The sequence below is a fragment of the Acomys russatus genome, chromosome 4 (genome assembly GCF_903995435.1).
Source record: "Acomys russatus chromosome 4, mAcoRus1.1, whole genome shotgun sequence".
Lineage (NCBI taxonomy): Eukaryota > Metazoa > Chordata > Mammalia > Rodentia > Muridae > Acomys > Acomys russatus.
The window spans coordinates 1410794-1424242 of NC_067140.1; the positions used below are offsets into that span (position 1 = coordinate 1410794).

The following is a 13449-nucleotide window of genomic DNA, read 5'->3' on the forward strand; positions in this document are numbered from 1 at the left end:
GGCACGCACTAGGTGCCCAACCAACGCAGTAACTTGTGATCTCACATGAGTACGTGCATGTGCAGAAGGAAGGAGGCCACCTCCAACCTGTGCGTTTATTTACAAGGCCCAAGCTGAGAGCAGGTTGGGGGCTGCCCGACAGTCTTCACACTTCTCGTTGGGCAAGTTCATCCTGTCATTTGGGGTTGTGAATGCCCCTGGGATGGGCACAGAGCCCTCAGGCTGGGAAGACTCGGTCCTCAGGCGACCTTAGGGGTAGCCTCATGTTTCCCAGGCCTCTCCCCTTCCCCCCACCCACTGTTACTCCAGGCCCGGGCTGGCTTTCTCTCACAGAGTTCCTGCGTGTTGGTGGTCACAAAAGCAGTGGGTGGGGGCCGGGAGGCCATCTCTGTTGGGAGTGTGAAGCAAGGCGTGGAGATCCTCTCGCACAAAGCCTGCTCTGTCTCCCCTGGCAGCTGGCCTGCATCCTTACCCCGCCCACCCCCACCTCCAGCCGCTGCAACCCACCTGCTGGACCCCCAGCCCGCCCACTCCAGGCAAGGGCGCCCCAGGTGGGGCAAAGCAGAGGCTACAGGGGCAGTTGTTCAAAGGGGGAAGCTAGGGAGAGAATAGGGAACAGCCTGGACATCCTTGGAGTCTGGGTGGAGCTGATGGGCCACAGCCCTGTCCGAGGAGGTAGGCGGTAGCAAGCTGGATTCCAGGCCGCACTCCATGTTCACATAGGGGAAGCGGTATCGCCTAAGGGCCTGGGGAGTCCTAAGCCTCTGGGCCTGATGCAGCTTTGTCCTGGCCAGCCTGGTCTAGAAATCTGGTCTCTCTCTCTCTCTCTCTCTCTCTCTCTCTCTCTCTCTCTCTCTCTCTCTCTCTCTTTCTCTCTCTCTCTCTGGCCTTCTGAGCTGTGTGGCTTCAGCCTTGACCACTGTGCAGCTGCATCCAGGCTTACTGCTCCTGGGGATCAGACCCCCAGAGCCATCAATGCCCCCGAGCTACTGATCTTCTTGAAGCGATTGGCTGCGCTGACGGCAATGAAGTTTTTCTGAGGGATAAGAAAGGAACCTTGGGTCAGCACTCTGGCAGAGGAGAGCCTTGGGATGGTTCCTTAAGAGTCCCCACTTCTGGCCAGAGAGAGGGCTTAGCAATAAAGGCACCCTGCAGCCAAGCACAAGTTCAGTCCCTGAGAGCCACAGGGTAGGAGGGCAGACTTGACACTTCAAGTTAGAGGCCGTGGCATGAGCGTGTCCCCTGTTCCCTTTCTGTACATATACACAATAAATACATGAATGTAAAATAAAAAAAAAATTAGGAGACTTTTAAAAGATTTCCTCGTTGGGCTGGAGAGATGGCTCAGCAGTTAAGAGCACTGACTGCTCTTCCAGAGGTCCTGAGTTTAACTCCTAGCACCCACATGGTGGCTCATAACCATCTATAATGTGATCTGATGCCCTCTTCTGACCTGCAGGTGTGCATGCAGGCAGAGCACTGTATACCTTGTCTCAAAAAAACAAGACTACAAGACCCAGATTCCTACCTCCCATCTCTGCCGCAGCAGCAGAGTATTTAGGAGTTCAATAGATGTGTAGAAAATAAAGGAGGAGAGTCGTCATGGGGTCAGAGATGCTCTTTCTAGCCTGAGCCCTAGATTAATGACCCTTCCCTGGCAGGCGGGTTGAGCAAACAGCTCCGCTCCAGTTCAGAATGGGAGCTAGAGAAAAGCCCATGTTCTCAGCCAGGCCCTGTTCAACAGAGACTGCCAAAGCTTAGCTGGTAGGGCTGAACCTGGCAATGGGGCTCTCCCACCTCTCAGCCCTCCTCCTCCTCCTCCTCCTCCTCCTCCTCCTCCTCCTCCTCCTCCTCCTCCTCCCCTCAGCTTGGGTACCTTCCAGCGTCTCTTCATGAGGTATTTCTTAAGCAGGATCTGGGACTTGAGACGGCGGTTGCAGCGTTTGGCTTTCTCTGCCAGATTGTTGAGCCAGGGGTGGGCGAGGCACTGCTCAGCACTCATTCGGGCGCTGTGGAAAGGGCAGTGTGGTGAGGGCAAGCCCATGCCAGGCCCGCTTGGCCCAGGCATGCACTTGAACATACGGTGGCCGCAGCCTGGACAAGCCTCACCTCTGGTCCTTGGTGATGAGATTGGAAACAAAGTCTTTGGCCTCATCCGACACAGCTTCAAAGGTCTCTTCATCAAAGTACCAGTTGGCAGACAGGACGTTGTTTAGGGTCTCCGTGTCATTATCTCCGAGGAAGGGAGAGAGGCCACTCAGTCTAAAGGGAAGGAGAGGAGAGCAAGAGAGTGAGGCGGCAGCTGCTGCAGATGGGGCCGAGCCTAGGAGGCAGCATGTGCTGGAAAGACCCCGGGTTTTCAGAGTGGGACAGACCTGGGTTTGAATCTGGCTGGGTGACTTTGGGCAAGTCACTTCCCCTCTCTGAGCCTCACTCTTCTCATCTGTAAAATGGGCATAATCACCCCAGCTTCCCAGGGTTGCAGTGAAAATGAGGAATGGTGAGTGCGAAACACATAGTGAGCACACGCAAAAAGATGTCCACTTGTCCCTCTGTCCCCACTCTGGGGCATAGGGAATCTGCTGTCCAGAATCTGCCCCATAGTGGGATTCTGTGCTTTTAGGGGACCATGGTTTTTTTTTCATATATAAAATGGGTACAAAGCCCCCCTCTCTGGTTCTCCCTAGAATTCCCCCAGAATAGACTCAGGGTGAAGGATCAGAGATAAGACCACCTCAGCAGAACCCCAAGGCCAGTCTTGTCCTCTCCTACCCACCCCTGCGCCCCTGCTGACTGAAGCCAGCACCTTCCCCACCCCCCCACCCGCGGGGCTCACAGCATGTAGGTGATCACCCCCAGGCTCCACATGTCAGTCTTGTCAGAGATCTGGTCATAATTCACCACCTCGGGTGACAGAAACTCCGGGGTCCCAAAATTCACCTTCAGCTTCTCATTGGGGTTATACCTGGAAGTGAGACGGAGAGTCAGGTCCCCAGCTGCCACCAGAGACATCCAGCCCCTTCCCCACCCCGTCTCTAGGCCCCGCCCCGCCTCTAGGCCCCGCCCTCCCACACACCCAGCCGGTACCTCCGTGCCAGGCCAAAGTCAATAATCTTCACCAAGTGGCCCGTGGTGTTCACACACAGGATGTTCTCTGGCTGGAGAAAACGGGTGGCCCCAGTTGGCCTCTGATCCAACTCACCTTCCTTTGCCCCACCAGCTCCACCCTTGCTGGGGCCCCCACATGTGGGAATAGATCCAGAGATGGTAACTCAGGGACCCGTCAGGCCTGCATGGCCTCAGCCTAAGGAGTCAGAGGCCCTGTGAGGGAACCGTCTCCGGGCACAAGGCTGCCCAGTGGCCACAGATGGAATTTCTCTCCACTCAGTCCTGAGGAAGATGGAGAAACCGAGCTCTGCAGATAGGCAGTGTGTTCTAGCAGGAGGCCAGGCAGGGCTGCTCTCAGGAACTGGGAGCCAGGGGCTGAGTGAGTAGGGCAAGAGAGAGAGGCCTCAAGCCGAGCATGGTTCCTGCGACTGTGCAGCTATGCCGTGCTACCCTCCCACACGCAACCCCGTTTTTTGAAAGCCACATTCTTGGAGGCTTTTCTCCCTGGACATTTTAATTAGGGGCGCTACTCGATCCCTCGCGAAAACCAGCCCTCACAGACTGCTAATGCGCCCCCATGGAGTGCTCCAGCGCCCACCTCTGACTTTTCCTGGCCCACATCACATACACTCCTACTTTTCAAAGTGTACCCCTTCCTCTCCCACCAGCTCCCTCCTAGCCTCCTACCATGGCCTCCCAAGGCACATGCTTCACCTAGGCCCTACTGAAAATCATTTCTTCTTCCTCCTTCTGGGTTTGTCCTCGTTGGTACCTGCAGGAGCCATGCCATGACGCTGAGCAGAGCCAGAAGCTGCTAGATCCCCCATCTACGGCCCCGTTCCACTGGACAAATGTCTGCTTCCCCGTCTCCACCCTCTGCCTGCCCTGGATACTCTCTTGTGCCTTTTATAACCCTTTTTAATGACTTTCACTTATTTGGACATTGCAGAACAGACAGGGAACATATCCATCCTAGACCCACCTTAGGAGTGAGCTCTCCTTCCTGTGGCAACTGAGTGTTAAGTGAGGAAAGTAGCCACTCTGTGCTAATGGAGCTTTTTAACATTCATCTCAATACTCATTAGCGTCTGCCCCAGGGACAGGAGACACATAGTGATGAGTGTTTCTCCCTTCCCATTCCCGCCCTAGGCAAGTGTCTTAAGCTCCCAGCAGCCACTGGTACTGATGGGAGTGAGTGAGCTGTGTGAAATCTGTTTGCTGTCCCTAGCCAGCTGTGTGCAGGGGACTCTGTGAGCTCCGGATGTGAACGTCCTCTTGTAGTGCCTTCCTCCTGTGCACTGTGACACTGTGCACTGTGGCATGAAGCTTCTCAGTGGGCATCACAATGGCATCCCAGAACACTGGCTGCTATGAAGTGGGCCCTCCCTCAGCACTAGGTTCTCGTCCTGAGTAAGGGATACACACTGGCAGCACCTGTCTCAAGCCAACATGGAGGTTGGCACTGTGCAACATCAGCAGACTGTAAGCTTCACAGAAGTTGAGACTAAGGCATGCTCCACCCACCCCCACTCCCACTTCCCCCATCCCTAACACTCAGCAAGCACTCGGGGTCCACTCTGAGTACGATGGAAAGAGGGATGGAGAAGGAGAAATGGGAGGAGCCAGAGATATGAGCCTTGACAACAGTGACTGCAGGTGGCCAGTGCTGTCCCAGGAGCCTCCGCTTCCGCCCACTACCTTGAGGTCCAGGTGCAGAACCCTCATCTTGTGCATGAAGAGGATCCCGTCGCAGATCTGCCTGACGAACACCATGGTATCCACCTCTGTCAGATGGTAGTCTTCATCCACGATCCGCTCAAAGAGCTCACCACCCTCGATGCTGTGTGCACAGACCCCTCTGCAGCCTGGCTCGGAGCTGCTAGCCCTGCCGCCCCCCTCCAACCCCCCACCGCCCCCCCTCCCCAGCAGCCACTCACTACTCCATGAACAAGATGATCTCATGCGAGGTCTCAATGGCCGAGTACAGCTGGATGAGGTTGCGGTGGTTCAGCTGGTTCATGACTTCGATCTCCAGCATCACCATTTCCTGGGGAGCAGGGAAATCAAGAGGACCCACTGGGCACCAGCAACACCCTCGCCAAGCTCCTCCCACCTGGTCTCCTCCCCTCCATCACCCCTCTCCTCATAACCTCACGCTGAGCACCTGCATCAGATCCATAACTGTGTTGCAGCCAGGTGGGATCAGTTCCCAAAGCCATGTGTGGTGGTGTGTGCTTGTAATCCCAGAATTCAGGAGGCAGAGGCAGGAGGGTCAAGAGCTCAAGACTGGACTAGATTGCACAATAAGACCCTGTTCAAGCGGGGGGTGGGGTGGGGGGGGGGGGTGGCACACTCCTTTAATCCCAGCACTTGGGAGGCAGAGGGAGAGGCAAGTGGATCTCTGAGTTTGAGGCCAGCCTGGTCTACAAAGCGAGTCCAGGACAGCTGAGGCTACACAGAGAAACCCTGTCTCAGGAAGAAAAAAAAAAAAAAAAAGACCCTGTTCACCCCCACCCCTAAAATGAAATTGGTTCTTAAATACACAGCACTCCCTTCATCCCTAGACTCTAATCTACCCAGCAGCCATCTTTGCCGTTTCCCTTTGGGGAATCTTAGAAAACCCCAGATTTATCATGTGCTAAGTCCTTGATACCACCCTTCTCCGTGCTTGACTTGTCTATAGCTGTCAGGAAAAAAAAAAAAAAAAAAAAAAAAAGACATGAGCCTTCACCCAAGCATAAGGGACAAAGAGCTGGGAGCTATCACCTCTGTATGGCCACAGATACGCTATCAATTTAGGCGTTTGGCACAGTTCCACCTAAACTAGATTAGAAACCCAGCCATCCCTCATCCCCTCTCTCCACTCTAAACAGCTGTCATTTGTAACTTTCAGAAAGTGTGCATGCAGGCCAGTGGTCTCACTGGGCGGACGGCGGCGGGGGCGGGGGGGGGGGGCTGCTACAAGCTATGGCAGGAATATTCACACCATGAAATTGGCACGTGCTGTTCATCAGGCCTCTCCTCGCACCTGCACCCCAGGGCAGCTGTTACTCGCACCTGCACCCTAGGGCAGCTCTTACTCGCGCCTGCACCCCAGGGCAGCTGTTAAACGCATCTGCACTCCAGGGCAGCTGTTACTCGCACCTACACCCCAGGGCAGCTGTTACCCACGCCTGCACCCCAGGGCAGCTGTTACTCGTGCGTGCACCCCAGGGCAGCTGTTACTCGCACCTGTACCCCAGGGCAACTGTTACTCGCGCCTGCACCCCAGGGCAGCTGTTACTCGCGCCTGCACCCCAGGGCAGCTTTTAAACACTAGGCACCAGCGCAAGGCTGTCCAGCTGCACCTCTTTCCCCTTTGTCCCCTTCACTCCTTCATTGGGCTCTCACTTTGCCTACCACTTCCCCCAGAGAGGCCCGCATCTAACATGGTGCCTCTGACCAGACTCCCCATCACTGCCCTGGTTCTCCTTTTTCTTCCTGGCGCCATGCTCTTCATTTTGTTCCAGCTTTTAGTCATCTATCTGTCCCTATACTCTGATTCGTTGGTCCCATGAGATTGGGGACTTTTCCAGTCCTGTGACATTTCTGTGGCACCTGGTACAGTGGAAGGCAAAGAAAAAAAATATGCTCGGTGATCAATTAACCAGCAGCTGGCTCCAATTAACTCACACGGCAGATGCTTGTGTGAATTATGACAGGACACTGAGCATTCGTGCTGAACCAGATCCTGTGACGGAGGCCAGTGGAGAGCAGTCAGAAGTGCCGAGCTGAGGCTGCGGGTGTAGCTCAGCTGGTAGAGTGCTTGCCTGGCATTCAGGAGGTCCTGGGTTCAATTCCCAGAAGCACATAAACTGGGTATCGTGGCAAACACCTGCAACCCCAACACTCAGGAAGCAGAGGATACGGAATCAGGGTCATCCTCTGCTCCAAAGTGAGTCCAAGGTCACTCTGAGATACCTGAGTCCCTATCTCAATCAATCAGTCATCAGTAAGTAAAAGAGCCACACACAGGAGCAGGACGGAGCCAAACAAAAAAACTCATCCCTCCTAGCTGTGCTTTGAGCAAGGGGAATAGGTATTCTGCGGCACTGTGGTACTGGCCCCTAGGTCTTGGTGGGCCCCAGCCTTTCCCGTGTATGGCTACCTTTGCCCACAACGTTGGTAACCTCAGCCCCTGCTATCTCTGGCCTTTGGGCGCCTCCTGCCTTCTTTTTCCTCCTTTCTTCCATCTCTGTGATACCAGAATGAACCCAGAATGCCAGGGAATTGCTCCACTTGAGGATCACCTCCACAGTCCCCTTTCTGAAAGTCTCTCCCTGACCCATCTGAAACACTCCCATCTGCAAAACCTTCACCCTGCAGACGCTGCTCTAGGAAGCATCATTGAGCCAGGGCTGAGGCAGGCCCCTCCCTTGATGCTCCTCACACCCTCCCTCAGCTTCCCTCCTGAGACACAGCTGTTGGCACCTGCTGCTGGGCCGCTTGCCCTCAATCCATGTGAACCTGCCAGAGCAGCTCACTCCTGAAACCAGGACTGCTCAGAGCTATAAGCCCAGACTACACTGGCAGTGGGAAGCAAAGCCCTCCACTGGCCTTCATTTCCTAGGGACAGGGTCCACCTCACTGCCCTTGGGGATCCCCAGTGTCCATCACAAGACCTAAGCCAGCACCCGCACTCCCCAGCGCTGCTGAGCTGCGCCTGAGAGACGAGATGTGTGGCTCATGGCTAGGGACGCCAGGCTCCTGTTACAGGCTGTTCGTCCATCCTTCTCTCTGTGTGGCATCTTTAATGCCACAAGCTTTTCACACCAGGGTCCCAGCCTAGCCTAGCTGAGAACATCTCCCCGATACCTTGTCCTTGGGAGTCTGTTTCTTGATGACCTTGGCTGCCAGTTTGAGGCCTGTGGCTTTCTCTGTGCAGGTGCACACAGCTCCAAATTTACCACTGGAATGAGAAGAGGTTGGGAGTGAGGGTCTAGCCAAGCAAGACCCAGGGAGCAGCAAAGGTTTCTGTTCCCTTCTCCCCTTGACACAGGCCTGATGGTGACTCTGGCTGCTTCTCTGAGAGATGGACGCACCCACCCCACCAGCCCTGACTCCCTCCTGAAGTGGAGGAGTTTCTACTAAGGCGATGGCTGGAGAGCATGGGACAAGAAGGAACAGATTGCATTTCTTCCGGGAATGGCCAAAGGCTCATCCAGAAAGTGAGCACAGTCACTGCACTTTGCTTGCGACATGATGGATAACATGTGTGGCCACACAGAAGCAAGTACATGCATGTGGGCCGTGTCCTACTGGATGTGTCTGGGTCTCGGGGGCTGGATGTTCCCCCATGCATGCTTCCAAGGCTGGATCTCTGTCTCACCCGCCCAGAGCTTCCTTTGAGTTCATGCTGAATTCACTGTTGACATTTCCGGTCCTCAGCTCCACGATCCTGTGTGGGAAGGGAGCTGGGGGTGGCGGACAATCATCTAAGGAGATAGAGTTGAGCTGTTAAGAGTCAGGGCTGGGGAGTTCTGGGAAATGTCTTTGACACCATCCCCTCCTGCAAGATCGAGGTGTCCCCCACCCCCACCCCCTCCAGAAAAGTTGAGTTTACCATGTGATGTCTGGGGACACCTGGTCAGAACAGGGAATATGAGACCCAGTTTCCAAGTCTAGTTTTACTGTGTATATCTGTCTCCATCATGGGGGACTCATGTTCTCTGCAGAACGATGAGACAACTAGCTAACTGGACTTAGGTGCACGCTATAGAGGACGGAGTGTGCTGTTTCCATTAAAAACAACCAAACACCTGAACAAGCCCACACAGCAGCTGTGAAGTGGAATCCCAAGACAGTGGGACTGCTGTGTCTGGATGATGGTGTGGGCGGAGACTCTTGCCCGCCACCTAGTTACACCACCGTGGGGCGCCCAGGGACGCAGCAGTTCGGTGGTGAGATACCGCCACCTAGTGGGCATAGTGTGTACAGCGGGCTCCGAAGGCCAGTTAGACTGACTCATCGGAATGGAAACCTTTAAAAATAGTCAGAGGCGGCAGGGAAACCACTCTGGTGATAAATCAGACGGCCCTTGGAGGGAGTTCAGATTCTGTCATGCCAAGGATGTGATCTCTGGGCGGGGCGGAGGTCTCTGTCGCCGCGGGGGCAGGAGGCAGGGCCCCTGGCCACCACCCAGCCGCCAGGTCCTCCTACCCTGTCTGGGTGGCACTCTGCCGTGAGCCAGGCAGACTGGCTGGTCTCCCAGGGCACCTCAGCCTGGAGGAGGGGGTGTCAGGACACTCTGGGCTCTCCTGACCCTGTGTCACCCCACCCACCCCCAAGCCCAACTACACCCCTGCTTGGTACCCCTTCCACTCTGACACTGCTCAGACTGACTTCCCTGCCACCCAGGGCTTTCTCTGGGTGCTGTCCAGTTTCCCTGGCCACTGGTCCCACACACAAACACCTGTGTGGCTCATGAAACCTCTATGGCTCCATGACACCCTGCCCTCCACTTTTTCTTTTCGAAGCACCTGACATTGGAACCCTTCCTCAGACAGAGCCCCAAATCCACTTCTCAGCAACTTTGTGTTACTCCTCTTCTCTGTATGATTTTTCTTTAAAAAAAAAAAAAAAAAAAAAAAAAATCCCACATTAGCCAAAGTAGAAGAAAATCAAAAGTGGGTTTTTGAGTCAAACGGTCTTCACCATCTTTGGGCATTTTGTTTCCTTTTCCTGTCTCTATCAGAAAGAAACACTGCCTGGCCCCCTCTGACGTTTGGACCAGGGAGCTTGAGGGAGGCCTGGGCCAGGACAGTTCAGCTCCCTACATAAGGATACTTGAAACCACTCCATCCCTCCCCTCCTCCACTGCCCAGGACACTCCCGCCCCTACCTACCCAGAATTTGGAAGCAGTCTTCTTCTCTGGCAGTGAGACAGAGGGCCTGCCCCACCTCCGCTCTCTCTGAGGGAGCAGCCTGGAACTCGATCCTCTGGGAGGTGTCCCCTTGCACCTTAGCCTGCCCAGCCTGGCCTGGGCCTTTCTCTGCTTCTTCCTTCTGGCTCTCTGCCAGGGCGTTCGTCCCTCCTTCTGCCTTGGCTGGCCCAGGATCTCGGGGGTCAGGGGTCACAGACACCCCTGAAAAGGTGAGTTCTGTTGTCTCACTTAGGGGCTTCACAGCCGGTATCTTCTCAGAGCTAGACATAAGACATGAGACACCTCAGGCAGGTTAGAGGCTTTCCGACCTCACTTTGCCAGCTAGAGCTAAGATAAGCTTGTCCCCTGCCCTAAATACACCCACCTCCACCTCATCCACACCAAGGGCCAACCAAGACAACCTGACTGCCATTGTGTGGCTAATCATACAGGCCGACAGGAGAGCTATAAGGCTCCTGATTCATAAAAACTGTTGCCATCTAACTGCCACTAATGTGTTGCTATCAGGGTGGTGTGAGAAGTGTTGCCGTTGTGTCCAGTTGTACATAACTGATTGCACCGGCTTATGAATGAACCCTTAGTCACCTTTTCATATTAAATTAAGCTGGAGGCTATGCTCTCCGGCTTGCCACTTGACACTTGAAACAAGTGCCCAGAAGCCTAGAGGGGAAAAAAAAGCAAAAAAAAAAAAAAAAAAAAAAAAAAAAGCGTGTAGCCCAAGCGGTCTTCCGAGACATCTCCTGTCTGACACTCCATTCTCTGAATGAAGGTAATATTTTTCCTTCAGGAACAGGGTGATAGAATGGGTGCCTGAGGTACCCTCCCCAGCACTAGATGTGGTATTTAGTAGTCCTCAAGCCTGGGAGGTTAAGCCTGAGAAAAGGCGCCACCGGAGCCCTCTCTCCCCAAGCAGGGACAATCACCATGAGATGATGGCAGGACAGCTAGGGCTGTGAAGAAAGGCAGGTGAACCCCTTCTTCCTGCTTCACGGCATTCTGCTGCCTTCTTGCTCGCCTTGGGTTCTCCGGGTCCCTGGTTGCCTGAGGGTGCTTGCTTGGCATCCAGCTTCTGACCGCTGGCCGCAGCTGTGGCAGTGGGCTGGGGCAGGGCTGCCGGGGGCCCCACACTACCTTCAGCAGGCCCCCCACCCCTGTCCTCCTCTCCTGAAGGGCCCCGGCTGCTGGCTGAAGCCGGGGCCGAGTCACCCTTCTTTTCTGGGGCAGGGGCTTCGCCATCTTTCTTCAGGGAGGGTGGGTCTGGATCTTTCTTTGGGTCCGGGGCACCACCGTCTTTCTTCGCGTTAGGGGGGCCCGGGTCTCTCTTTGTGACTGGGGGGTTGGGGTCTTCCTCTGAAGCTGGAGGTCCACCACCTGCAGCACCTTTAGTTGTCTGTTCTGCAAAGCAAGGGGGACATCCATCAGCATCTGCCTCTGGGTTCCCTACCCAGGAACAGCCTGTCGGTGCCTGTCCTATCACGTCTCTGGAGCCGCTTTGGTAGCAAACTTGTCAGGAACTTAGGGGCTCTGGAAGGGCTTTGCTGGCCGCCCGCCACTCCTTGTGTACTAGTGCTAATCCCAACAGCCACTGATGGAGACTCCCCGTTCACCACCACCCCCCCGCCCCGCCCCAAGCAAGGGCTTCATGCAGGCATCCACCTTCTGGCCTCCGCTGTGGCTGCGGGAGGCCCCGTTCTGAGTCTTGCAGCCTAACCCCACCCACAGATTATCCCCACTCCCGAATCCCTCATGCACCATGCGGAGAAACCCTGCGCACAGACTTCCCTGTGAGGAACTTGCCCAACCCTGCCTCCAAAAACATCCCTTCTGCTGCTGCTCCTCCCTTCCATCTCCTGCCCCAGCTTGGCACCTGTTGACAAGCTCTGGCTTCCCAGCTCAACTGCTTTGTTTTCTGCAGCCATGAGGTAGGTAGGCGTGTGCTCCTGCGTGTCTAACCCAAGTCTTTCTAGCTGCAGAAAGAGGAGTGAAGGGTATCACGTTGTCAGATGCCCCCCTCTTTTCCAGCTGTGGAGAGAGAAGTCCAGCGGCCAGCCAACTGAAAGGAGAGGTGTACCTGGATAGAGAGGGGCAACCTGGTGACCCGGCTGCCTTCCGCAGCTTCTCAGGAGCAATCCTGGGGTGGTTGTAAGGGATTGGGCCCGGTGGGTAGAGGCGGAGGCAGGGGCGTGGGCAGTGGAGGCGGGGACTGAGAGGAGGCTCTTTGACACCAGGGGCCATGCAGTGCGGGTTGCCACCACCTGTCGCTCTTGGCCCCCGTTCAGAGGACACAGCATTCTTCCCACGGCCTGACATGGGGGTAGAATGGCGTTGGAGCCATTAAGAAGAAAAAGGGAGGGGGGCATCTTGGGCCCTGGGGAGCAGCCTGTGGCCAGGGCGAGGGAAGGGGCTACAAGAAGAGGGGCCCTCGGGCAGGGCTGAAGGGCAAGACTATGATCAGGCCCAGGCATTGCCCTGGCCACCTCTATGCCACACCTCTCAGAGTTCCGTGGAGCTTGGGGAGAGCTGCCGTGACCCCAGTGCACAGCCTTGTGCTCCCTGGTATCCGGATCTACTCAGACCATCTCTGGGTAAGAAATCGTACCAGGATCACTTGTTTCATTGTCCATAGGTCGCCTCCACCTTCCCTCTACCCCCGCCACCGCCCCGGGAAAACATCTTTTTCTTGGATTCTTTTGGACCACAGGAGGCTTGGCTTGAATAGGCGAGGGAGGCCAATGGAAATATATGATGACCCTCATCAAGAAGCCCTGGGAACATCCCTCTTCAGGGATGGGGAACTGAGCTCCACATGCTCAGGCTGAGATGAGCAGGGAGGAACATGCTGTAGGGTCCTCCCCACTGTGCAGAGCCGGGGAGCCCACACTTTTCTGGTAGGAGCCCTGAGCACTGGCCAAAGCTGAGTGTTGGAAGTGGTCGTGGGATAACAGGGTTCAGATCCCACCTGAGGCAAACATTTCCAGTGCTTGGCCACTGCTGGCCCTTGCCCTGCAGAGGAGGGATGGAGGCTGGCGGCTGGCAGGAACACAGCACCTCTGAAGTGGAGGCAATGTGGGGTTGTGAAATGCATCAGGGCTGGTTATGAAGGGGGAAGCTCAGGTGCACAGTAGCACGGAGTGTCTGTGACCTGTGCAAACTCTTTTTGGCAGGAGAACAAAGCAATCCATAACTTGGCCAGAAGGGCAGCAGCAAGGCTTCTTACCCTTATTTTGTTTTAATTTTATTGTTGGTTTTAGACTGGTTCTTGCTATGCCGCCGGAGTAGCCTAGTCTCTTGATCCTCATGCTTTAGGCCCCAGAGTGCTGAGGTGACAGACATGTGTCACTCACCTCTTCAGCCCCTTTCCTGTTTTCCTTGAGCTGCAAGAATGTGGCGATTTCAAAACGCATGGCTTCTTTGAAAG

General features: G+C 55.3%; 1 protein-coding gene across 1 annotated transcript; it reads right to left on the minus strand.

The window, feature by feature from the left end:
• Positions 1–861: 861 nt before the first annotated feature.
• Positions 862–12364, minus strand: Mylk2 (myosin light chain kinase 2). Its single transcript, XM_051143477.1, has 13 exons — positions 12103–12364; positions 11899–11998; positions 10955–11426; positions 9993–10291; positions 8477–8582; positions 7963–8056; positions 5046–5155; positions 4807–4948; positions 3088–3158; positions 2837–2965; positions 2110–2262; positions 1877–2009; positions 862–1036 (listed from the first exon to the last, which is right to left on the minus strand). Exons 2-13 carry the CDS (start codon positions 11948–11950, stop codon positions 956–958), a joined length of 1842 nt encoding a protein of 613 aa, XP_050999434.1. The 5' UTR covers positions 11951–11998; positions 12103–12364; the 3' UTR covers positions 862–955.
• Between the last annotated feature and the right edge of the window lie 1085 nt (positions 12365–13449).

Excerpts from the sequence above, each read along its gene's own strand:
- Mylk2 (XM_051143477.1), bottom strand. The coding sequence starts at position 11,950 with ATGGCTGCAGAAAACAAAGCAGTTGAGCTGGGAAGCCAGAGCTTGTCA. Across the intron at positions 10,292-10,954 it reads TGTCCTGCCATCATCTCATG|CTCTGAGAAGATACCGGCTG; the intron begins GTGATTGTCCCT and ends TCTTATGTCTAG. Across the intron at positions 2,010-2,109 it reads CTCATCACCAAGGACCAGAG|CGCCCGAATGAGTGCTGAGC; the intron begins GTGAGGCTTGTC and ends CCCTTTCCACAG.